This window comes from Petromyzon marinus, chromosome 55 (assembly GCF_048934315.1).
Source record: "Petromyzon marinus isolate PM22_M1 ecotype Great Lakes invasive population chromosome 55, UKy_Petmar_22M1.pri1.0, whole genome shotgun sequence".
NCBI lineage: Eukaryota > Metazoa > Chordata > Hyperoartia > Petromyzontiformes > Petromyzontidae > Petromyzon > Petromyzon marinus.
In genome coordinates, this window is record NC_133721.1 from 986,602 (window position 1) to 1,012,264 (window position 25,663).

General features: G+C 46.2%; 1 protein-coding gene across 1 annotated transcript in view; it reads left to right on the forward strand.

Moving 5' to 3' along the window:
* LOC142905583 (exosome complex exonuclease RRP44-like) overlaps positions 1-15,952 on the forward strand; it is a 67,711-nt gene extending 51,759 nt beyond the window's left edge. Inside the window, exons 8-9 of the mRNA XM_076052210.1 lie at positions 15,203-15,313; positions 15,665-15,952. Of these exons, the coding sequence (XP_075908325.1) occupies positions 15,203-15,313; positions 15,665-15,952 (399 nt within the window). The remainder of the gene's footprint in view (positions 1-15,202; positions 15,314-15,664) is intronic.
* Positions 15,953-25,663: the final 9,711 nt, after the last annotated feature.

Here is a 25,663-nt window from a genome sequence, read left to right on the forward strand (position 1 = left end):
CCCTCTATGACATTGGCCGCTATATCTTTCACCACTTCCTGTTTGGCCACTGCTTCTACCTCATTCACCGCTACCTCTGCCTCATTCGCTAATTCCCGCTTGCCATCTCCTTCTAACACCTCTACCTTATTCAACTCTACCTCATTCATCACATCCTCCAAAGCCACTGCCTCAATCATCTCTACCTCAATCGTCCCAACCTCCACCACTTCCTGCATGGGCTCTCCCTCACTCCCCTCTCTCTCAGCCACCTCTTCTTTCACTGTCTCCAGAACTTTCTTCTTGTTCTTGTGTTTCTTCCTATTCCTACGTTTCCTCTGAACACCATCCTCTCCCTCTTTCTTTGTCTCCACAACATTATCAACTTTCTTAGCCACTTTCTGTTTGGCTATTCCCTCATTCCCATTTACCTCACTTTCCTCTACCTCTTTCCCTAAGTTCTCCTTGGCATCTCTCTCAATCCTTTCTACGACATTGGCCACTACCTCTTTCACAAATTCCTGTGTGGCCACTGCATCTACCTCAATCATCACTACCTCTACCTCACTCGCCACTTCCTTCTTGGGCTCTCCATCATTCCCCTCTCCCTCAATCTCGTTTTCCTTCATCTCTTCTACTTCCCGCACTTTCATATCAGTCCTTCGTAGCTTCCTATTCCTACGTTTCCTCTGAAGACCATCCTCTCCCTCTTTCTTTGTCTCCACAACATTATCAACTTTCTTAGCCACTTCCTGTTTGGCCATTCCCTCATTCCGATCGACCGCATTTGGCTCTACCTCTTCTGCTAATACCTGTTTTGCATCTCTCTCAATCCCCTCTATGACATTGGCCGCTATATATTTCACCACTTCCTGCTTGGCCACTGCTTCTACCTCAATCACAACTACCTCTGCCTCCTTTGCTAATTCCCGCTTGCCATCTCCTTCTAACACCTCTACCTTATTCAACTCTACCTCATTCATCACATCCTCCAAAGCCACTGCCTCAATCATCTCTACCTCAATCGTCCCAACCTCCACCACTTCCTGCATGGGCTCTCCCTCACTCCCCTCTCTCTCAGCCACCTCTTCTTTCACTGTCTCCTCCAGAACTTTCTTCTTGTTCTTATGTTTCTTCCTACTCCCACGTTTTTTCTTCATACCATTTCTCTCCCCCACTTTCTCCATCTCTTCGATCTCGTTCTCAACCTTGTTGCTATTCTGCATTGTCTGCTTCACATCCTCATTATTGGTGCTGACTTCTGCCTGCTGCTGCTCTTCTGCCTTTTGCTGCTGCTGCTGCTGGTGGTGGATGATGAAGCTCTTCAGCTCGGTGCTGTTCTGGAATTGCAGCAGCTCCCGCTGATATTTGGCCTGCTGCTGTGCACAATGATCCAGCAGGATCATCTCAAGCTCCAGAATCTGGCGCTTAGCTTCTAGTCTTGTGTCAACGAGGAACCTCTTTCGCTGCCCCTTCGAGCGACGGTCTGGGGAGTCACATGGGGAGGAGAGAGCAGCACCACAATTGATTCGTTAATGGGTATTTGAGTATTTCCTGTATGATAATAGGTTTTTCCCGTTTTTACTGGCAACAAAACAGGTGTTAAGATGTTAAAACACCAAACTGAAACCTTTTACAAGGAATCATGTCTGCATTAACCATGATGCTTGTGGTCAGAATGCAAACAAAAAACATACTCTGATAATATATGCATTGTCCTTGAAACTGATTGGTCCACACCAGGGACAGCTTTCTTTTGAGCCTCGTCTCAAACGGTGTTAGACCAGAGGATGCCAAAAGGCGTATTTCCTGTATGTTATTTTGGTAAAGAAACTTGGCACCATTGACAGGAATCTAACTTAACTTGAGACCGATGTAACAATGATAACACTGTAGGGAGGTCTGGAGGTTGACTCATGTGCCGGAGATACCTCCTCCTCCAAATAACTTCATTAGGATTATGGGCTGGTTGGGGAGGCCATATTAAGTTTGCGAGGTCTGGAAACTCCAGGCCAAACATAGAAAAACTTCCGTTATCTCAGAAAAAGTAAGATGGATTTATGGGCAAGCTGTGGAGGTCTGGCTAAATTTAAAAGATGTCCATTGTTTCACAAGAGAGAACATGAATTGGATAAGAAATACACTATTAATTCTTATACACTGGTCCATTCATACAATTAGTATATTAGTGGGCTACGTTAGAAAAGATAAAGGGAGGAGAAGAGGAGGGTGCCCAAAGGGGCCAGAGAGCCAGGGGCAACCCTAATGTTTATGTTGGCTGGATAGCATGTGCTCCCGTGCATGTGAGGTTGCTCTCAACAGAAGTCATTCCTTGCACGAGAATGGCTGAAACGCTGAGTAACCACTCAGAGGTATAGTGGTTAAGCAGTGGAGACGGTATAGTGGTAAAACAGTGGAGATTTTAAAAGCAAAGTTTAAGATTTGCATTTGTCACTTTATATTGAGCCGATACATATGGCAAGTGAAATTAAGAAGACTTAAAGTGAGTTTTACAGAAAGAGAGGATACATGTGTGTCTCTTGGAGAAGGAAAGGCATTGCTCAAAACTGTGCTGCAAGGTCACGTGCCATGAATCACATGAGTTTAGAAAAAACGTGACTGTAAACCAACAAGCCTGTGAATAATTATCATGGTGAAGACACCTCTATACGTTGGATACTGAAGGAAATCCATCGTGCTACACATCGTCAAAGCCCGACAACACCTGACATTCGAGAAAGAAGTACAATTGCATCGTTCTACACATCGTCAATACCCCACCACATCTGGAAAGTCACCAGCTGCATCAAGCACCTGACTGTTGTATTGTTCGAAAGACACTGTGTGTAACGACTTTACATCTGCCGGCACTGCGGGTTTCTAAACGCCTGCCATGTCACCTTCTCAACACTAGCGTCTGAGACCGTCTGATACAGACTGAAAGCTTATTTCCTTTGTTGCACTGTTTGTCTTTTCATGAATGTCATATTGTGCACTGGGTTATGCCTTATTAACCTAAATTCTGAATTTAGCTATTCATGTATTTCTATTACAGTATCACATATTCTTTGGACCAAGTGTCAATTGCCTATTTGATGACTGGTACTCTGATTCTTTTTTTTACAAATCAGGGACTTGTTTTAATTAAAATGTGTCTGTGTGTGTGGTTGAACGGTGTAACAAATCCATGCGTTACATGTGTAGTGTTGCAGCGCCGACCTGGTCAAGGCCTATGATACAATCAGTAGGCCAGGGCTCTGGATTGTTACTCGTATTTCCGGAGTCCCTAACCCTCTGCTCACAATCATTAAGGACCTTCACGATGGTGGGCAGGCCCGGATAAAGTTGCGTGCCCAGGAGTCAGAGCAATTTCCTGTTTACAGTGGGGTGCGACAGGGATCTACTCTGGCTGACACATTATTTAGCATCATCTTCGACCACATAGTTCGAGAAGTTTTTTTTTTTTATGGCTGTACCGGTGGATTTTTTTATATTTGCTACAGATACAATGGGAGGCTGATTGATGCCTGGGTGAGGTCAAGGGATGGCTCCCTACTGGTCAACCATGTTATGTACACTGATCATTTGGAAGTTGATGCTCACACTGAAAAATAGTTGGAGGTTCTGCTGCTAAGCCTGGAGCGTGTGACAAAGAGGTGGTGCCTTACCATCAGCCCCACCAAAACTAAGCACCCGCCTGAGTATTTTGTGTAATTTAATACTCCGCCCCCTCAACTACTCTTGAGTGATGGGGTAATTGTAGAGAGAAGTTTACGTACCTGGATAGTGTGCTTATGCAAAAATTCTGGTTTGGCAGCAGAGGTCTCACTCCGAATCGGTCAAGTGGCATATTTTCATCAGCTTCGTAACACTTTGGGGTATCTACCTGGTCTGTCACTCGACACAAAACGCTGGGTCTTCTTGGCCAATGATAGAATAAATAAAAAATCTGAACCAGCTTTACACTTTCAGACTGGCCTGCCTACGATCCACCCTGGGTTTAACTAGGCTGGAATGTGTGAAGAGCTCACAGTGAGCTCCACTGGTGGGCAGGGCTGCATTGCCTGGGTCATGTAGCCTGCTTGCTCAGCCACCGCATGCCCAAGCAGCCTCTGTTTTTCCAGATAGAGGGGGCTAAATGGGCGTGGCACGGCCTGGAGAAGAGATGGACTGATGCAGTACAGGAGGATACGGAACTAAGTGGACTTGCCAAAGACTGGTACCACTGGTGTCAAGATCTGCCTCTATGGAGGACCTGAGTTCGATTCCCATTCACAACCATCAGTGACTAATAAATAAAACCGGTCGTGTGCCTCCCCTACATCTACTCAAACTTAAAATAGTACCTCGTGCAACGTATAAACATCAAATGTGGGGAGACAAAGGCATCCGGATGCGGTGCTGACCACCCACCCCATCATAGGTGCTAACTCGCTAACAGCACTTGACTCAATAGTCTGTTAAGGCTATACGGGGATCTGTCTTTGTATACAGGTGCATGTGTCTGTGTGTATGTCTGTGTGTGGAATTACAGTACTCACTTCCCGTCGGCTTGCTCATCTCTCCACCCTGCAACAAAATCACAGCAGCGCACGTGAGACTCTAATCATATCACAGCTTACAACCACCACCACCATCATCATTACCGTCCTCATCATTAAACATTTCGAACAGACACACATTCACATATAGATGTTCTCTCAGATTAATGTTATCCTGATACAGCGCGCGTGTGGATGTACTCACGGAAGACATCGCCTTGAAGGCAGAACGAGAAGTCACGGATGGTCACGTTTTGTCAATAGATTTCGTTAACTGTGTTAATGAAGTGTTCAACCTCACGGATGTTTGTCAATGAGGTTTACCAAGTAATTTAACCGCGTTATCGATGTTCACTGACGACGTTGTCGAAGTGTGCTCCCGAATGCGATCTTTAAGCACACAGAGCGCGCGTCCACCTCCGTCTGTAACGATCGACCGTTGCTAAGGAAGTGACGTCACTTGTTAAGGTAACGAACCCCGGAAACCACGTGGTCCACTGTATCCTCCAGGCCTGATTAGTTACACGACTGTCAAATTTTTACTTTAAACTTTCGTAACTTGCAGGAATTCATATTTTTTGTTATTTCGGTGAAGTCACATAGATAGAAAATAACATTTTAAGTGAAGGCAAAAAACCCACGACGTTTCGATGGCAACACAAGCGGTCTTCATCACGTGTTGCGATCGAAACGTCGTGGGTTTTTTGTTTTTATTTTAATTTATTTTTATTTTATTGTTATTATTTTCTATCTACGTGACTTTACCTGAAAGAACCAAGACTATAGTAACGATTGTAACCTGGTCGCCACGGATGAAGAGGCCGAGCGGGCTCGGTTCAACTGTTGCCAGGTACCTCCACCACTCAGCTCGCAGCAAACACACAGTGTCCACTATGTAAAAATCAGGCTAAACTAAACCTTTCTAGAAGTTACTAAAATAATGCTATAAAAACAATGCAACAGTGATCATAAGAAATGTGATTGAAAGTTAACAATAGCGACATATATAACATATATTACTAAACCTAGCATCCTTCGCTAGCTGCTTGAGTCAATCCATAATAGCAGGAGTAACAATTATGTATGTTGATTAACTGCAAATAACCCAATCAATAACAGATATCCATTGTAATTTACATCAATACATTACCCCCCCCCCCCGTCTTCGTATCGGATCTGCTTACAAGCGACGACGTCACATTTATCCCCCGTCTACGTCTATTAAAGACCGAAACAGGGGAAGGATTTCACCACAACTCTGGCTGTCACCTGACGAGGCGGGTTGTTGTTGTAGTTACAGGCGAAACGTCACGGTACTTGAATTGTAAATGTTGTGGGTTTACTCTCCAACACACCGATGTGCTGAAATAGTCACTAATTGGCATGTTTTGTTTACGTGACAAACTTGACTAAGATTTACGCGATCTAACCCAAACAAACAAAAACACCCTCTAATAAGTAAATATTTGTATTAATTCCACGAATGGACCTTGGCCTGGGACTGTGCGGATTGAGAAGTTATGGATGCAGCTTCTGTTTGTGCTGCCATCAGAATGATCAACAAATAAATAAATAATACACACGGATTGGTGACTACAGTACTAGACCCCCAGTGTTTTTATATTTAAAAGTGTATGTGCTTTGTCTCCCAAGTGGTGACGTATACACACACTGCTCCAGGTATTCATTTGAGGTTGAGTCGACCCAGGACCAGTTCAGATAAATAATCGTTATTGGTGTTGGCCATGAGCGGGACTCCAACTCGGATGTTTGCGGGGTTCGGAGCGTAGCGTACTATCCACTGCGCCACTGCTACCCTCACATAACGCACACAGAAACAACACACACACAGGGACCCACACGCACGGACACACAGGGACCTGCTCAACATTGAAATGTGCAGCCCTTGTGTGGCGGCCTGCGTTGAATTTGGGCGTTCATCTCGTCACCCATACAAAAGGTCTCGACACAATCAATGGCAGTCCCCCTTGCCCTGCCTGGCACGCACATCGGGCCAGTCACCCCACGCACAGCGCACACAACGTGCGCGTCGCGTATGCCAAATCAAGAGTCGTCCCCGAGTGTCCGGCAAATTGGACCGACTATCCCGGGCCCCGCGCTTCGGGGGAGGCCCCACGTGTAGACATCAGTGTCACATGTAATGCTTCCGGTTTAGTTTGAAGGCATCGGGGGGGGGGCCCACGCACCCCCTATGGACGGCCCTGGTCAAAGCACACGGCAGCGCGGAGCACGCGCGTCACGCGCACGGGCCACGTGCGTCACGGGTACGTGACATCTACAAGGCAAGCACCTGCATCGCGTGGTCATCACTTGTAAGGCATGCCCTTTGTGCATGGGACGTGCGTAGTATGTGCAACACGTGGCACATGTATGTCACACATGCGCATCGCAACGTGATGTCATGTGTACGTGGACATTTGAATCGCATGTAGCTGTCTGGTGGGCAGGACGGATCTACGCGTGGGCAAGTAAGGGGGTGGCTGAGTAAGACTGATACGGAGGCACGTCAAGCCACACACTCACCACACACTCACCGGCACACTCACACACACCACATTCACCGCACACTCACTTACCAGCACACTCGCACACTGGCACTCACTGCACACTCACACCTCACACTCACCACGCACTCACTTACCGGCACACTGACTGCACATTCACACACACTTACCACACACTCACCACGCACTCACTTACCGGCACTCTGACTACACATTCACACACACCGCACTCACACCGCATTCACACACTCACACACACTCACACCGCACTCATTCACTCACACACATTTCCACACACTCACCGCACACTCACAGACACTCACTTACACACACCGCACACACTCACACTCACCGGCACACTCGTGTGCAAGCACACTAGTGAACTTCTACAAAATGTGCTGCACATTAGTGAGGCCACACACCAAAGAGCACACACCAGCAGGTTTACACATCAGTGAGCTTACACACTAGTGTGCACACACACAGTCGTAAGCTTACAGATTAGATAGCGTACACACTAGCTCACCGGTGAGGTGAGCTACACACTGGTGAGTTAACACACCCACCTGTTTACGTGCGCAAAGCTCTTAACCCTAAACTTAACATATCCCAAATGTCATGGCTAAAGTTATTTTACACACGCACGTGCATACACACGCACGTGCATACACGCATGCGCATATGAAGGCACGCATGCACACATACGTGCACACAAACACACGTGCACGCACATGTTTAATCATATACAATTCCATGGCGTTGGACTTGAGACTCCCAGAAGTGGAATCAGGACTCATGAGTGTGCGATATAGCTCAGTGGGCCTTTCTTGGTAAAATTGAAATAATTAATTTAGTTTCAGGATGTAGGGTTCTGAAGATACTTAATCTTTCAGTCCTTTCTGACCGTTTGAGTGTGGGTGAGTGAGTGACAACTACTTATGCATTTTTTTTTATTACAAATACAAGCATTTCCAGCTATTGACATGAAATGTATTAACTCTGGAAGATGATGGTGATACAGGTGGTGGGTAGCGGTAGTGTAGCGTTTAGCACGCTGCGCTACGAACCCGGCGACCCGAGTTAAATTCTCGCTCATGCCCAACGCAGGTAACGACTCTCTGAACCGGTCATGGGCATCCCCTAGGTCGACTCAGCCTCAAATGAGTACCTGGTGTGGTGTAAACATCACTACTGGGGAGACAAAGGCGGCCGGGCGTGGTGTTGGCCACCCACCCCTCGTGTGCCATGCTGGCCTTCACAGGTACTCGCTAACAGCACTTGCCCCAACAGTCTATTCGGGCTATACGGGGAGTCTTTGCTTTGGTGGTGATGATACAGATGGTGATTGATTATACAGATGGTTGGGATGATGATAATGATACATTTGGTGATGATGGTGGTGATGATGGGACTGTAAGAGTGGTCCTTGAAGATATTTACTGTGTAATATTAAGACACACTAATATAAAATGTAATCATTAAAGCACAATATATAACATTTGTGATTTATGTTGAAAGCATGTGCTTATAATGGTCACGTGTATTTGACCGTGCATGAATGCACGTGTTTTTTTATTTTCTGTATTAGGTGCTTGACGACAGGACTTGGCCCAACAGTCTATATTGGTTGTACAGGAAATCTTTGTGTTTTGATTTACGAATGTTCCATTCACGAAATTTAGTGAAAACGAAATTGACAAATTAAGGATACTTTTCGACTTACGAAATAGAATTTCAGCGGAAACAATATATCACATGGCACACGCCATGAGATCATCAAGCAAAAAGCTGTCATCCATCCACGACAGTGTCACGGTATCCCCATAGTGCAAAAGTAACGCCTCGTCACCTCTCCAGTCATTCCAACATGCAGATCTTTTGGTGAGTTCCTTGAAGATGTTAATTATTTTTGTTTTAAATTGATTATTATTCAACCGTTGTAATATTTGTTCTTTATTATTTTTTGCATTGTGAAATATTGGTGTTTATTTTGGGTTTATAGTAGAAATGACTGTCAGAAACACATCGCTAGTTTTTCGTATTCAATTAATGGGAAAAGCCATTCCGATTTACGATATTTTGTTTTACGTGCGTTTTTCGAAGAACGCATCCCTTCCGTAAGTAGAGGCATACATGTACAGGAATCCATTGCCAACCGCGAATTTACCAATCACGAGATTTTAGTAAACACGGATTGACTACTGGACACCTGTTTACTAACCACGAGCATCTCGCTTTGAGTATTCGCGAGTCGCGCCGAGTCGTGAAATCAAAACAACACGATGTACCTTATGGGGGGGGGGGGGGGGGCGGTTCTTGTGTTTGTTCTTGTATTTGTACGAGCTGTTGTTTGTTTATGTTACCGATGTTTACGGGGAGCGTTAGTGCAGCGGGTTAGCGAGCTGTAATATGAAGCCATAAATCCTGGCATTATTCCTGCTCACGGCCAACACCAGTGGCAATTATCTGAACCATTCCTGGACCTACCCTCGGCCTCAAATGAGTACTTGGTGCATTGTGAAAACATCAGCACTGGCAGAGACAAACCCCATATGCTGTGCTGGCCTGCATAAGTGCTCATAACGGCACTTACCCAACAGTCTGTTACATGGGGGGATCTTAGTCTTGGCGTGTAAGTGAGAGTTTGTGGACTTTGCATGTTCTTCCCCTGTTGTGCACGCGTTTTCTCAGGGTTCTCAGCTTTCAAAAAAGAACAACCAATTCTAACAATGAGATTTTAATTGCAAATTACTTAAACAGGGATTACACACCGTGGCAACATCGCCCCCTTCTGTGAAATCTGGACAGGACCCTCCTGCAAAAGAGTGAGACTTCTCTGAATAAACAAATGTAGCACGGTAATCTTTGAAATAATAAAATAAACTGTTCACCCCTAGAGTGGACAGGGTAACGAGGGCGATCCTAGCAAGCGAGGGAGCTGTACTCGGACGGAACGGACGACGGCTCCCAGCCGACCTCTTCGCCTTTGTCGATCTTGTCATCGTTGGAGGCCGGTCTCAGCTCTGCGAGGATCGCCTCAAACTTGGGGCGCTCTAACGGCGCGTGGCTCCAGCAGTGGTGCATCACCTTGCGGCTGTGGGGCGAGGGGAGGGTGCGGTGAGGGTGCGAGGATGGCGAATCGTGCACAAGCTCGGACTGCGCTTTCACCTCTTCCAGTGCGCGTTCGTTCTCAGAATGGTTGAATGAGTGCCGCTGATGTTAATGACGTCACGGAGGGGGATGAAGGGGGTCAGGTGGCGAGGGGGGTGTGGGGGGGGGTGAGTAGGTAGAGGGTCATGAAGGCATAACATACCTACAGTATGGATTCACACAGCGGCGTCTAAATGCCACTGCATCTCCATACGTAGCGCAGAAACACTGGTCATGTTTATCTCGTAGAGAGAGAAGCAGTCTGTGGATCTCTATGTGAGGAGTCTGTGGGTCGCAACAGCACGTACAGCTGGAAGTAGGACATTCCAGACTAAGAGGGTTCATAATGGCCGTGTCAACGACACTGAACCAGCCAGCGCAACTCACTGCCAATAACACATATCACATAATGCACCCTTAAGCAATTGTTCATTCAATTAATTGAATCACTACAATTAAAACCAAATAATTTCCCAGAACAAACACTTCGCACTCTCCTCTGTCAGCCACCTATATCGACAATAGAAACGCATCAGTCCAGCAGTGGATAAAACCTGGTGTGGGAGGTATGGTGGGGCGGCTTACACTTGCGGTGGACAGCAGGGGGTGGCTGCATGCAGTAGCCATCGCAGATCAAGCGGTAGAACTTGTCATCGACTGCCATGCGCCAGGGTAAGGGGCCTCTCCTACACCCACACACATCACACTGAGCGGCACACACGTCACACCGAGGAGCACGCGCATCACACACCGAGCAGGTTGCACAGGGCTCCTTTATCAAGACAAACGTGGAGCAGATTACACCTACTACAATACGCCTGTCACAATGCCCCCCTTCGCGTCAGCCCCCCCTAATAAATGGTCCGGTTGCATTGTGAATGCACCACTCGAATGACGTGCAGTCCCGTGGCGCACTGTAACGGGCTCATGATTTACTCACTAAAATTCAATGTAAAAAAATAAAAACGATCCCAAGACATTATTTAAAATAAAGTATGGCCATCGTGTCAGCATCACAGGCGAAAATTGGCATGTAAAAAAAAACTTCACTCCGAATCACTCAATTGGGATTGCTCGCAGCAAACAGCACCTGACCTGCTTGCAGGTTAGGTGCTGAATAACCGTGTGTCACACAGAGAACAGTTGCCACTGAGGGTGCCCTTTTCAAATGCTTGAGATGAGATATGATTATCGCGTGTAAATGTACACACTAAAATAACGAAAAAATTATAAGCGAACTATTATCGTTTCAGGTGTCAGGGTGGTGCAGCGGTGATCTTTGACCCTCGCAACAAGAAGGGCCTTGGTTAATTATCCGACTGGCACTTTGCGGAGTTTTCTACGTTCTCCCCTTTGTTCTGTATGGGTTATCCAGTTTGCTCACATAGCTTGAAAACACACAATCACAATGTAACTGAGTATTGGCCAAGCATCCCAATGCTAAAGTTACCTGCAAATTACTTCATTGGGATGACACTCGGCAGCAGAGCCGGATGATGGCATTGCTGGGGCCCTATGCCATTGTCAAGTTTAAGAGGCCCCTTCTATGAATGCCTGTATATTTTTGTCAGCAAAATGAAAATAACTGCTTTGGAGAGTCATTTTTTTCTCACCGATCTTTATTTTTTAAACAATTATGTTAAAACTTCGAAACCTCGTGTCCATTTCTTGTTTCGTATTTAGAGCCCTCCCACCTCTCTTAATGCGAGGCCCTAAGCTGTAAGTGTAGCCGATGTGAGCTCGCCTGTGATGAATCACACGTATAATTGTGCACTCTTATTTTCTCTGGGTAGCCAGGATAATTTATTATTTAAGTGAATGCAATGGTGATCAGGGGATTGGACCCATAGCCCCACGTACACAGTAGAGTACATGGGAACGCCCACAATACAGATTTGAGCTGACCTCCGGATTGAGAAATTGACTGGCGGTGTTGTGACGTAGAGGGTGTTTCTGATCGCTATTGCGACCGTCCTGTCCCGATGGTAGGAGAGAGGACAGGGTGGACCGGCTACATGAGCTTACTCTCCGGCACTGCACAGCAGCAACATCGCCTCCCTACTCCTGCAAAAAACTCGGAAGGACCCTCCTGAAAATGAAGGTCTTCGGAATCAGTGACGGCCTGTCCTTGGGAGGACAGGGATTGTCTTGGTCGTCACAAGCAAACATTTGTTTCTCCACATTAATTTGTATCCCCGGGTTACCATCAGGGCTGGGCGCTGCAAGCTTAGCTTCTGAGATCTGATGAGACTGGTAGCCGTTTTTCAAAAGGTAATTTCGGCATCTGGAGCCCAAGCACGCAACAACTTTATGCAATTAAAAATAATAGTGTAAGCTAAGATTAAAATCGTCTGTTGTGTATTTTGAACGTATTTTGCACCCTACGTAGGTGTCGTAGCCTGGCTCCTGCCCCCCCGGCCTGTGGGTCCTGGTGCAGTTGCACTGCCTGCACACTCGATAGCTACGCCACCACAACCACAGTATATACGTTAATTGTGACTACTTTAATAATAGGGTTTTTCCCTTTTTTTCTGGAAAAAAAACTGAAACCTTTTGCAAGGAATCATGTGTGCATTAACCACAATACTTGTGGTCAAAATCCAAACAAAAAACACACTATGATAATATATACATTGTCCTTGAGACTGATTGGTCCACACCAGGGACGGCTTTCTTTTGAGCCTCGACCCAAATTGGTGCGAGACCAGAGGACGCCAAAAGGCGTACGCATATATTGCAAATATTATCAGTGTGTTATTGTTTGCATTTTCACCACAAGTATTGTGGTTAATGCACACATGATTCCTTGTAAAAGGTTTCAGTTTTGTCAGAAAAAAGGGGAAAAACCCTATTATATTTTGGTACTGGCAAAGGAGGTCTAATGATGGTTGTGACTACTTTGTTAACAAAATGGTCTATTTCCACCTCCAAAATGTAACGTTAAATAACAATTAGGTACATTGGCCCTTTGTTGGAAAAAAAACCCAGTCCAGAAATTGCCCTGCTTGAAAATATGTTACTGAAAAACATTGGTTTCAGAAGATTCATGGGCTCATAGTCCTACATTTTAAATTGTTTATTCGTGGTATTAAAACTCTTGTACAGTAAAACCTTGGATTGCGAGCATAATTCGTTCCGGAAACGTGTTTGTAATCCAAACCACTTGAGCTGACCTCCGGATTGAGAAATTGACTGGCGGTGTTGTGACGTAGAGGGTGTTTCTGATCGCTATTGCGACCGTCCTGTCTCGATGGTAGGAGAGAGGACAGGGTGGACCGACTACATGAGCTTACTCTCCGGCACTGCACAGCAGCAACATTGCCTCCCTACTCCTGCAAAAAACTCGGAAGGACCCTCCTGAAAATAAAAGTCTTCGGAATCAGTGAGGCCTGTCCTTGGGAGGACAGGGGTTGTCTTGGTCGTCACAAGCAAACATTTGTTTCTCCACATTAATTTGTATCCCCGGGTTACCATCAAGTTTGGCGCTGCAAGCTTAGCTTCTGAGATCTGATGAGACTGGTAGCCGTTTTTCAAAAGGTATTTCGGCATCTGGAGCCCAAGCACGCAACAACTTTATGCAATTAAAAATAATAGTGTTAGCTAAGACTAAAATCGGCTGTTGTGAGCATGTTCTGTACTTAGGGCCCCGAATGTTTGTGGCAAGTGAAAGTTTGTCTCATCAAAATATACGATTTCTCACAGTACCACGCCGTATGACCACACGTCGCTCTGCACCTTGTAGAGCCCATGGAACATTCTTTCTGGAGACATCCACTTTACAGGCAGAGGCAAGAGAGACCTTAAACATAATGAACACCGTGTGACCAGACAACAATCCACATTAGAGATGCTGTTAGCTTGATTTTGCGTTTATTAAATGACTTTACATTACATTACTTCAAAATCAAGTCAGGAGTGCTAATCATTTCGTACTATTTTTGTATGTACGTAGGGGTTATTTGACCATACTTCGGTGCAGGTTCGTGAAGGGGGGGTGGCATAGATCAGGAGCATAGAAGTACAGGACAACAGTTCATTTTGCTGTACTGCGCTCTGCTGCCAGCCATTTTGGCGCAGAGCCTTTACCACCTGTTATGCATAGCCAGGCTCAACACGGCGTCGCTTCCACGGTCTGAGCTGGGTCACAGGGTGGCCTCTATTGAAAACTAATTTCTTTAGAACTGCTTTTTGTATTTAGATTGTTCTCCTTTCCGCGCACCTCCGATTAGCATGGTTGGCTGTGTACGGTGCGAAATAAGTTCTACATGCATACATACCACAGTGACAAAATGCAAAACATAATAAAGTACAGCAACGAAGTTAATTGAAATTGGCACGAAAACAACCGTGGTTTATGAAGAGTCGACAATATTGCTCAAACAAACAAGTGTTAGATATGAAATCGCATTTAGTGCAAGTTGGCTTGGGCAGATTATTTATAGACTGATCATTGCACAGTTATACTTATAAAAACGTTACGTAAACATTAAACATATAGGGTGACTGATGTGCTAAGCAGGTAAGAGAAAATGTCAATCAGTGAAATCATAAAGAATCGAGAGATTAAGCATCAAATTGTGAATTAGATGGGAGGGTAACCTTTGTTGTAGATAATATTGGTCGCAAAAGCCTACGCGTTTTTTTTAAATGTTTGGTATCTGATGGGCGTGTTCCGGTTGATTCTATCAATCGCCAGAACTGTTTTAACTTATCAATATTTACGGAGGACTCCTCACTGTGATCTTTTGTCATTTTAACAAAGCGTCAGTCTCATTATTGACATTGATGAGACACAGCATGAAACCACATCCGCAGGTTAAGCGAGTGAGTTGGTGAAAAAATAGTTATTTAATTATTTCCGTGTGTGAGAGAGACGCTACTGTGGTGAGTGCTCATTTGAGTTTGCGTTGTCATCTCCCGGTGCTATCCCAGCTGCTGCTGCTGCTGCTGTCGTCGCTCTTGCTTAGATTACGCAACACGATGTTTGTCCTTTGTTTTGGTCTCCAGCTGAAAGCCGAAAGTGGGAAGATGCGTCGGCCCACTGGCAAAGTGGTCGGCATCATCAAGCGGAACTCGAGGCCGCTGTGCGGCATGCTCATGCCCAGCCCAATCAAGGAGGTGGGCTGATCTGCATGTGTGTGTGTACGTGTGGGGAGCGGTAATGTAGCGGTTAGCGCGCTGCGCTACGAATCCTGGGACCCGAGTTGGATTATATTTATCGCTCATAACCAATAAACAGCGCCAAATGTCTGAACCTGTCTTGGGCCCTTCCCTAGGTCGACTCGGCCATAAATGAGTATCTGATGTGGCATGTAAACATCAGCGCTGTGGAGACAAAGGCGGTCGGGCATGGTGCTGGCCGTACCCACCCCGTCGTTTGCCGTACCAGCTTGAATAGGTTTGTGCTGACGGCACTCGCCCAAACAATTTGTTGAATGCCTTACTGGGGGCTCTTTGTGCGTGTTGCAGGCCACCCGCCACCTGTTCACGCCCGCGGACCGCCGCATGCCACGAGTGCGGGTGGAGACAAGACAAGCAGCGTCCCTGCAGGCCCACCGCATCGTGGTGGCCATCGATGGCTGGCTGCGACACTCCCGCTACCCGAACGTACGACTGCACCGTGACGCCCCGCACGCCGTGACACCTCACCCGTCCGTCCCGTGGTCGGCATCGTCGGGCTCATCCTTCTGTCACTTGACGCGCGGCCACGCGGCTCTGTATGCAATACAGCCGTCGAACCCAAAACACGAACGGTGACATGGTGAATTGGAAGTCAGGGTGGATGAGCTGGCACCACTGTGATTTTTTTGTTTGAAAGCATGGCAAACTCACCTGTGATTCAACCTAGGTTATTAAGGTGTTGTAAGTTGATAGTCTCAGCCCAGTCACCAATAACTGCACCAAAAACGATATTAAATTTGGTCGTGCACTTCGATTGTTTAATTTCCATCTCTGAGAAAACTACTGCTTTTGACTGCCATGTGATGAACATTACTTTGATTGTCAGAGTGGTTGGAAAAGCACTGCCCCCCTACAATTTGGACTGCATTTCACTTCAATGGATCTTAGAAGTAGCTCTGTTATGTCTGCTCCTGTGGGTCGTCCTTGACCACGAAGGGTTTGCATAGATTGCTTGTCTTGTGTGATACCATTAACACAATTAGAAACAAAATTGGTGAAAAGTTAAATATATTGTTAAGATGTATTCTTTGGGTTGTATCTTTGTTTAAATAGATGCCGGTTAATATTCTACATAATGTACGTTAAGTACAAGGTTGGCATTGTGGTTGTGCTTTTCATACCTATTTGCCACTGCACAACCGAGCGGCACCATGGCTGGCACGGTTTTGTAGGCTGCAGGTTGTTTATCCACTGCAAAAGCAGATCCATGCCATGGACGGTCAATGCTTTGAACAAGTCTAGGCACATGCAGATGACGCTGTGGTGCCACGTCTCCGTGGTGTACCGACTGCCGTCACACAATTAACGTGTCGCTAGCCCCGCCCCTGGCCCTGCTCGGCCCCCAGATATATTTGGATGCCTTGTGGGGCCAGCATATCAGGGTTTGGTTCTGGTTCGACACGGCAAAAAGCCAGTGGGTGACCACAGACACCTCGAGAGCTCTGCGCTGTCTGGGTTCCAATGTACCAGTGGAAAAGGGATACCGGTGACGATTGGCCACGTATGTGCATATGCATGTTGAACTTCTTCCGTACCATACGTAGACAACCTTGCTAATCGTCGGTGTGCTTGTGCAGGGCCATTTTGTGCGCTCTCTGGGCGAATGTGGGGATAAAGAGACGGAGACGGAGGTGCTGCTGCTGGAGCACGACGTGCCACACCAGCCCTTCAGCCAGGCCGTACTTGCATGCCTGCCCCCTCCCACGTTCAGCATCACAGCAGAGGTACGCATGAGATGTGTGACGATATGTCAATTCATCTATTGAGTTCAATTCTTACGCCTGCGGTGTGTTGGTGTGTTTGGTCGTGCATGTGAGAATTCTTTACTTCAATGTTCTTTATTGCAAGGCCCACGGGCCACTGGTGGCTCCTGGGTGGCCTTTGGTGTGGCCCATGACGTGTGGCCCCCGATGTATAGGCCCCTGACAATAGACAAATGCGAAAACATCCCCCATCATCATCATCATCATCGTGCTGTCAAACCTCAATAGTTTCAAGATGTTTGGCCTGCATAGAATACCTTCTAGAGGTCCTCTCTGGAGCTCTCCCTCCAGTCGAGGTCCTTCCGCTGCACTGGCATGAACGAGAAGCCACGGGGCTCTACACCTTTACCGCAGACCGTATATAGAAAAGCCGTCGACCTGAAAGAAAGTCGATGGCTCGGACACATCATCGTAAGAAGAGAGGAAATTCACATCGGAGGAAGGAAGGCGACTGACTTATGGAAGCACCAGGGCGGAGACCCAAGAGGCAGGCCTCGAGAGATGCGGATCAAAGTGGTGAGCCAGGATGTGGAGGACTCTGCAGTGGCCGTGGAGATGGTCCAGTACATAAATGAATGGAGCAAGGGGACTACAGACTTTTCTCCTATAACGCTGTACTTGCGTTCCTGAAGAACAACGAATTGTGGAAAAATCGCATAATTAATAATATAGGGTAAAGCACAGTCCGCGATAACACGTGAGATGCGTATGCAGGCTTAACAAAGACTTCGGGTACGTGAGTAACATCTAGAAGCATCCAGCAGCATCCCGCCTTGTGTGATGCTACACCGAGACAACCGTACAACCGCTTATTCTGCCTCGCACAACGCAATTCTGTTCACTCGATCGCCTTTTATCCAATTCACATCCATGTTATGAAAAAAATGTGTTCCCTAATGCATTCATCGCATTATATCTAATTCACGATATGAAAACACGCAGAGTTATAGGAGAACGGACTGTACTTTGAAAATATTCAGTCGCCTATTGAGAAGATAGAACGCCATTAGAATGAAGTTGGTTTACCCATGTATGGCTCACCCTGTGTTTTGTTTGTTGTAAGGCAGCGTTTTGTTGAACCTGGTGCTGTGTGTGTCCCGTACAAGGACCAGGCTGGCAGGGAGGACCTCCGTGCGTTGTCCATCTGCAGTGTGGATCCTCCAGGCTGCACAGACATCGACGATGCCCTACACTGCAAACCGCTCGACAATGGGAACACCGAGGTATTCATTTGGTGGTGGTAATCGTGGTCACGGTCGCGGTAATTCGTGCCTATTCCTTTCATGGTTTTGTCAATGCTAGCGGAGGTGACAAGGGGAGTTTAGTGGCACAATGATAAGTGCACTGCACATTCATCCTGTCAAGCTGGTTTAGATTCCCAGTCATGGCTAACACCGGTACAGAGTGATATCTAAAAAAACTGCCCAAGTTCTCCCCTTCACCACCTGCATTGACCATCGTAATAAAGCAAGGTCAAATGACAATCGCGACCCATTACGGCATGGAGAAGCCCTCATCCTGCAGTGGATTGACAAAGGGGTGGACAATATTCCTGTTATTAAGTTTCCAAACATTGTTGCCTTAGTGCCCGTATTCTTGGTCTCTGCTCGGCTCAGGACTGACTTCAACACAGCTCAGTTCTGGCTTGATCTGCTCCGTTGCCTCCAAAGACGTATGAGTGGCTTAGCTGTGCCTTGGCTCAGGCTCAGCTCACGGATATTCTGAACGTGGATGGGAGCATGCAGAGATATACGAGGAGGCACAAGGGACACAGAGGCTCAGGGCTGGAAACATGCTTAGAGGCAGCTCGGGTTTTAAGCATTGCTTTGATGTGGCTTATTGAGAATTAGAATCAGAATATTTATGCTGGAGGAATCCAATGAGCTATAAAGCTAGTTTTCACATGTCCAGTAGAGGTGGGTAAGAACCTTACAACAACAAACAGTACAAAACATAATAGTAGTGCAAAGTACAAGAAAGATAAATAAATAACCCAAACACAAACAAATACAACTAAACCATCCCCATCTTACCAGGCAAAGCCCACTGAGGTATTGATTTATTTTTGATTAGTGACCTGGCCACAACTGAATAGCTCAACAAAGTGGCCCATCATTTGGACATTTATAGCAGCCAAAATAATAGAAATACTCTCAATGCATGTTGCGCGAGAGCCAAGCCTGAGCCAAGCCATGGCTAAGACCCCACTTGCCTAAGTGTCCACGTCACTGGCCGAATGCCTGGTTCACAATGAATGCACCAGGTAGTAATGGGTGTGCATTTCATTTCACATTATTGTGCTTTGGTTGGAGTGGCTATGGTGGAGGTTATGCATGCATGTGGAGTGAGCGACTTCCGACAGACGTCTAGTAGAAGACTTATTTCGATTTAAAGCTTTCGTGACTGCAAGGATTCATCTTCTTTGGTTCTTTCGGTAAAGTCACGTAGAATGAGAATAAAATAATAAATTGATAAAATAAAATAACACAATAATATTCTCACGACGTTTCGGCCACAACACAAGCGGCCTTCATCAGGTGAAGGGGACGAGACTGTCTGGAGGACAGCGCTGGAGTGAGAAAGCCACGCTGAGATCACGACCTTTAAGCTGTGTGAGAAGAAACAAAGCACCTTGACAAAGGAATTAGCATATAATTTAGCATTGAAATGGCTGAGTGATTAGCTTGTGACTAGTCACAGAAAAGGCTATGTTAAAGTTAAAGCATACACATCCGCAAAGGCACCCCTTCACAAAGGAATTAGCATAGAATTTAGCATTGAAATAGCTGAGTGATTAGCTTGTAACTGGTCACAGAAATAGCTATGTTAAAGTCAGAGCATATACATTCACCGAGGCACCTAGTACAAATCAAACAGGAGAATTTAGCATTGAAATAACTAGGCGAATTTAGCATTGAAGTAACTGAGTGATTAGCTTGTGACTGGTCACAGAAATGGCTATGTTGAAGTTAAGGCCTACACATTTGAGCTATTCACAGTAACTGGGTATACAATACAATATATAATGAATACTATATAGTGAACCAATAAAAAATACTAAAATATAAATTACCTCAATGTTATCAATAAACTCTATATTCTCCAATCAGCTAAGCTACCAACAATAAGTCGTTATATATCACAATGCTATATGGCGAAAAATGGGTGGATTCTTACCTTCAACTTTAGCAACACGGATATCTACGGGTCCCGTTCAGACGGACGAGTTCATCCATGGTCGGAACAGAGGAGGGGGAGAGAGACAGCTGCGAGGCGCTGTTATACTCCATGTTGTAAACCATACCATTAACCGTGGTGTGAGAGGTATTAAGAGTCAATGCCAGCGAAAGAGCTGCGGTCTGAAGGTCATCGTAAAATACAATTAATTAAGAACGGTAATGGTTTAAAACATCTTTCCAATGGTTACTAAGCCAGAATCCATCTTCAAGCGTCTTATTTATTAAAAGCACACAGGGCGATACACTTCGTAACGCGGCTACACCTAGGCTGTACAAACACGCAGCCCATCTGCGTCCTGCGTAGCTACGCTGGCTGGTTGACGAGCGTAGCGGCGGAGACAGAGCTGCTCTTGCAGAAGAACCAGCCACGTGGTCGAAGACGAAGAGATGACGACGGTAGCGACGCAACCAGGACCCAGACCCCACGCTAACAGCCCCGAAGTTCTGATTCGGTGCTCTTTATATCTGCCTGGAGTGGCCAAGCTCCACCTCTGGCCACGCCCCGTTTCTAGAACCTTCTAGGCCCTTCGGGATGGTTCCCGGAGCTTCTCGACTGACTCCCCCGTGACCTTTACCCCAGATACGCCCCTTCATAATAAGGCATTATGTAATGCAGCTATAACCTTAATTACCCTTACAGGCCGGCAGGTATCACCCTGTCATTACACATCCATGCATGTGAGGGTGGTGACGGTGTATTAATGTGTGTTCTAGGTTGGGGTACACATCGCCGATGTGAGCTACTTTATCCGCCCGGGGAATGCCTTGGATGAGGAGGCATCTCTGCGTGGTACCACAGTTTACCTGTGTGAGAAGGTGCGATGTGGATTTCTTCTTGCCACAATATCAAGTGTTTTACGACCCGCCAATTTCATCCTTTCATTCTTAACTTTACGACATGATGTAAAATATTATGATGTAACGATCATCGCGGTACCAGTTTCCCCACAACTTTGTAATTGTATTTGACATTTTCACCACATTTTTTGTGTGCTTTTCAGTACTTCCCGTATGAATAACGATAACTTAAAAATGAATTAGAATAAAAAAATGTGCAACAACAATGCTAAATATCTCTCATGATGTTTTAAACGAGGTGATTTTTGCGGATTTCTTATCATATGATGTACCGTGACATCATGAGCGGCAGGCTATCGGCGCAGTGGTAACACTCGTGCCTTGCAGCAAAGAGACGCTGGGTTTGATTACTCAACTCTTGTGCCTTTTTGCTTGAAGTTTTGTTTGTTCTCCCCCCTGTTAGTGAATGGGTTTCCTCTGGATTCATCAGATTTCCTCTAAATAAAACCCATACAATCTTAACTGGCATTCGCGAAAACATCCCCTTGCTGAACAGTTACCTGCAGGTGACTTAATCATGTGTGGGTTTGCTTGCAAAACACTCGTTGAGTTGGTGCATATGTATTTGCCAGATTGTGTTTATTGACAGAGAAGTGGTTGCGTGTATGTGTTTGTGCGCCTGCAGAGGATTGATATGGTGCCAGAGTTATTGAGCTCAAAGCTGTGTTCCTTAAGATCCAACGTCGACCGGTGAGATGCACCAACAACTGTTAACTCGTGAGTGCGCACATTGCAACCCATACTCAGCAGCTAACGTGCGTTGTTGCCAGGTGCACATGTAATCCCATGATGCGTGGAACTGTTAAAGTGTCATTGTACAGATCCACACAAGCATGTGTACATACATAAGCAGCCAAACCAGGATGGCACAATGGTAACACGTGTCTCACAGCAAGAATGGCCTAGGATTGATGCCCGACTTGGTTGCCTTTCCATGTAGATTTTGTATGTTCTCCCCCTATTTAGCATGGGTTGACTCCAGGTTATCAGGTTTCCTCTCATCGCTAACATAAACGTGTTATTACTACTATGATCCTTAACCAAGAAAAGCCTCACTGAATCTCATAACTTCGGGAGGGTACTGCAAAGCTTTTGCAGTCGAACAATGGTTGCTACATATATATTCCAGTTGAGTAATTTGTAACAACCCAAACCGGTATTTGGCCAAACATCCCGCTGCTGAAAGAATGACTCGACTACCAAAAACTTGGCAAGACCCTCCTGAAAAAGAGTCTCGAGACTTTGCGAGGCTTTCCTGAGTGAACACCCTGCACCACTCCAATGACGACGACTCCGCCACTCGACGGTGAATGGCGACGGTGCATGTGCTGTGCGCGTGCAGGCTGGCGTTCTCGTGCATATGGGAGATGACTCCAAAGGCTGAGATCGTGAGCACACGTTTTACCAAGAGCATCATCAATTCCAAGGTGATTCCCCCCCCCCCCCCCCCCCCCCCACAGACGTTCAGTTTTTGTAAAACTCTCGTTTGCTTTCATGTGTATTGTATCGGTGCCTTGCTATGTTAGTGCAGTTGAGGTTTCCGGATGGCTGAGAGGTCAGAGCGTTGAGCTTGCACCTCTGGGTTCACAAGTGTAGCGAGATGAACCGGGTTCACAAGTGGTAGTATGTATATTGAACTTCTTTTGCACCGTACGTAGCCAACTGTGCTAAACGGAGGTGCGAGGTAGGACATGAAAGTAGTGAGTTGATGGTCTCTGTCCAGTCAACAATCACTGCACAAAACACAGGTTTTTTTTTAGGTTAGATCGTGTAAATATGTAAATGTGTCATTAAACCCACCCCCACCCGACACAACCAACTAATAAGGGTTGTCACGTAAACAGAACATGCCAATTCGTCACGAGTACAGCACACCGGTGTGTTGTACCAGTGACGAATTGGCCACGTTCTGTTTATGTGACAACCCTTACTAGTCGGCTGTGTCGGGTGGTGGCGGGTTTAACGACACATTTATGTATTTACACAATCTAACCCAAAAAACCTGTATTATGGATGATATTGGTCACGAAAGCCTACGTGTTAAACTCACTGCACGAAAGACCACCAAATTACATTGCACTAAATTTGGTTAAATTCCAGCTTTTAGAATTCAAAAAATATATCAATTTTACTGTCTTTGGGTGAGCGTAACCCTCAGTGGTCATCGGGAGCCACGTAGACATCTGTTGAGTTCTGGCTTGGGCTTGGATCAGGCGTGGGCATTGTGTAATTGCGAGGACCCCATGGTTCACCCGTGGTGTGTTCATCGTATCCCCGCAGGCGTCTCTGACATACGCAGAGGCTCAGCTAATGATGGACGACGCCGGGCGGAAGGACCCGGTCACCAGCAGCTTGCGTGGCCTCAACTCCCTGGCCAAGATCCTCAAGCAGAGGCGCATTCAAAACGGGTAACTCATTTTGATTTAAAGCTTTCGTGACTGCAGTAATTGATATTCTTAGTTTTTTCGGTAAAGTCACGTTGAAGAGAAACAACAAAATAACAAAATATATATAAAACAATAAAATATTCTCACGACGTTTCGACCATAACTCAAACGGTCGTCTTCAGGTGTGTTGGGTAACTCATTGTCAAGATCATCATCCCCTCCACCGCCTCTGGAGCGCTGAGCATTATTAATGGGTGCACCACATTTAGTCGATCGGCAGGTCGCCTGTGGCGCGGTAAAGTGTGGTTACTCCCGTGTCTTCTAAAACATCCGGCCAGCGTGGAAGAGTAGGCTAAAATACATTGAGAGGGACTGTAAAAAGGTGTATCTCTAGAGGGGCCCCCTCTTATGGGAGCCCCCTTCTTCCAGCAGTGGCTTGAGCAAGCAATTGCAAGGCTGCACCTGTTGCTTTTTTGACCCCATGATGCATGAGGCTTGGGTGAATATCATGCACAAACAAGTGTTACAGGATTCATACTCTGGTTTTTTTTCGGTAAAGTCACGTAGGTAAAACTATACAATCACAACTAAATTAAATCACGACGTTTCGGGTGCAACAAAAGCGTCCTTCAGGTGGGACAACCACAGCCAGAAACAATTGCTGAAGTGGGCAAAAAAGGGCTGTTGTAACAAGAGGCTATATAGGTAAGAGAGTGGGGGGGAGCAAGGGGGGAGAGATAGAGAGGGGGGGGGGTGTGGGGTAGGGGAAGTGGGGTGCTTCTAGAGGGATTAAAGGAGCGAGCACGGCAAAATGCCGGGGGGGGGGGGGAAGTGAGTGGGGCTGGGAGTGGGAGGCTGAAGAAGCTGGAGATAGGGAAATGAAGGCAACAATAAAGAAGTTAAGGTTTTACCTGGTTAATAACATCCTTCTAGATTGGAGTGTTACAGGCTGCTGCGGGGCTACATTGTGGGCAATAGAGGACAATGCAGTGACATAAAATGTTTTACTCTACTTAATGCTCCCATGTCTGTGCTCCCCCACCTTTGCCAACGCGTACTGACCACCACGGTTAAGTACGGTAAAACCACCCCACGACCCGCATGACATGGGGCGGCCCTCATCCAGCAGTGGATTGACTTAACGAGCTGTGCATGTTCAACTCAAATATCTGAGTTTGTGAAGTGTCTTATATTAAGATTCTGTGTTGTTTTGGCTGGACATGATAATCGCTCATATCCCTTCTCCACCCGTAGCGCATTGACTCTGGCATCCCCTGAGGTCCGATTCCATATGGACAGCGAAACCTACGACCCGATCGACCTGCAGACCAAGGAACTCAAGTGAGTCTCGTCAACAAGACACCTCCCATGACTGCAATACGACTGTTGTGCAGATCTCTCTATCAGAATCAAAATATATATTTCTACTGGAAGAATCCAATGAGCTATAAAGCTCTTTTTTTCACAGATGTCCAGTTGGGGCAGGTCACAACGTTACAACAACAAACAATACAAGCACACGTTAGGATTGCAAAGTATTGGAAAGGTAAACAAATAACTTAAACAAATATACAAATAAAAATAAACTATTTTTTATCTTACCAAGTAAAACCCTGACCACAAATGATAGCTGAACAAAGTGGCTTATCACGTGGGAAATGTATTATCAGCAAAATAATCTCAGATAAAGATTCTTGATCCTTGTGATTGATGTGTTGTGGTGGCAGAAACTGGTGTGTGTACACAGGGAGACCAACTCGATGGTGGAGGAGTTCATGTTGCTCGCCAACATCTCCGTGGCGGAGCGCATCGTAGACGAATTCCCCGAGTGTGCGCTGCTCCGACGCCACCCGGCGCCTCCGCCTTCCAACTACGACATCTTGGTGAAGGCGGCGAAATCAAAGGTAGAGTTAGAACATCTTTTAACGACCACCCTTGTTAACTAATCGCTTAACAACGGGCCTCCATAGAGCTCAATGTGTAGGCTTAACCGACCATTTCTCTGTTAACGACGGGCTGTTGTAGGTACAGTAAATATGA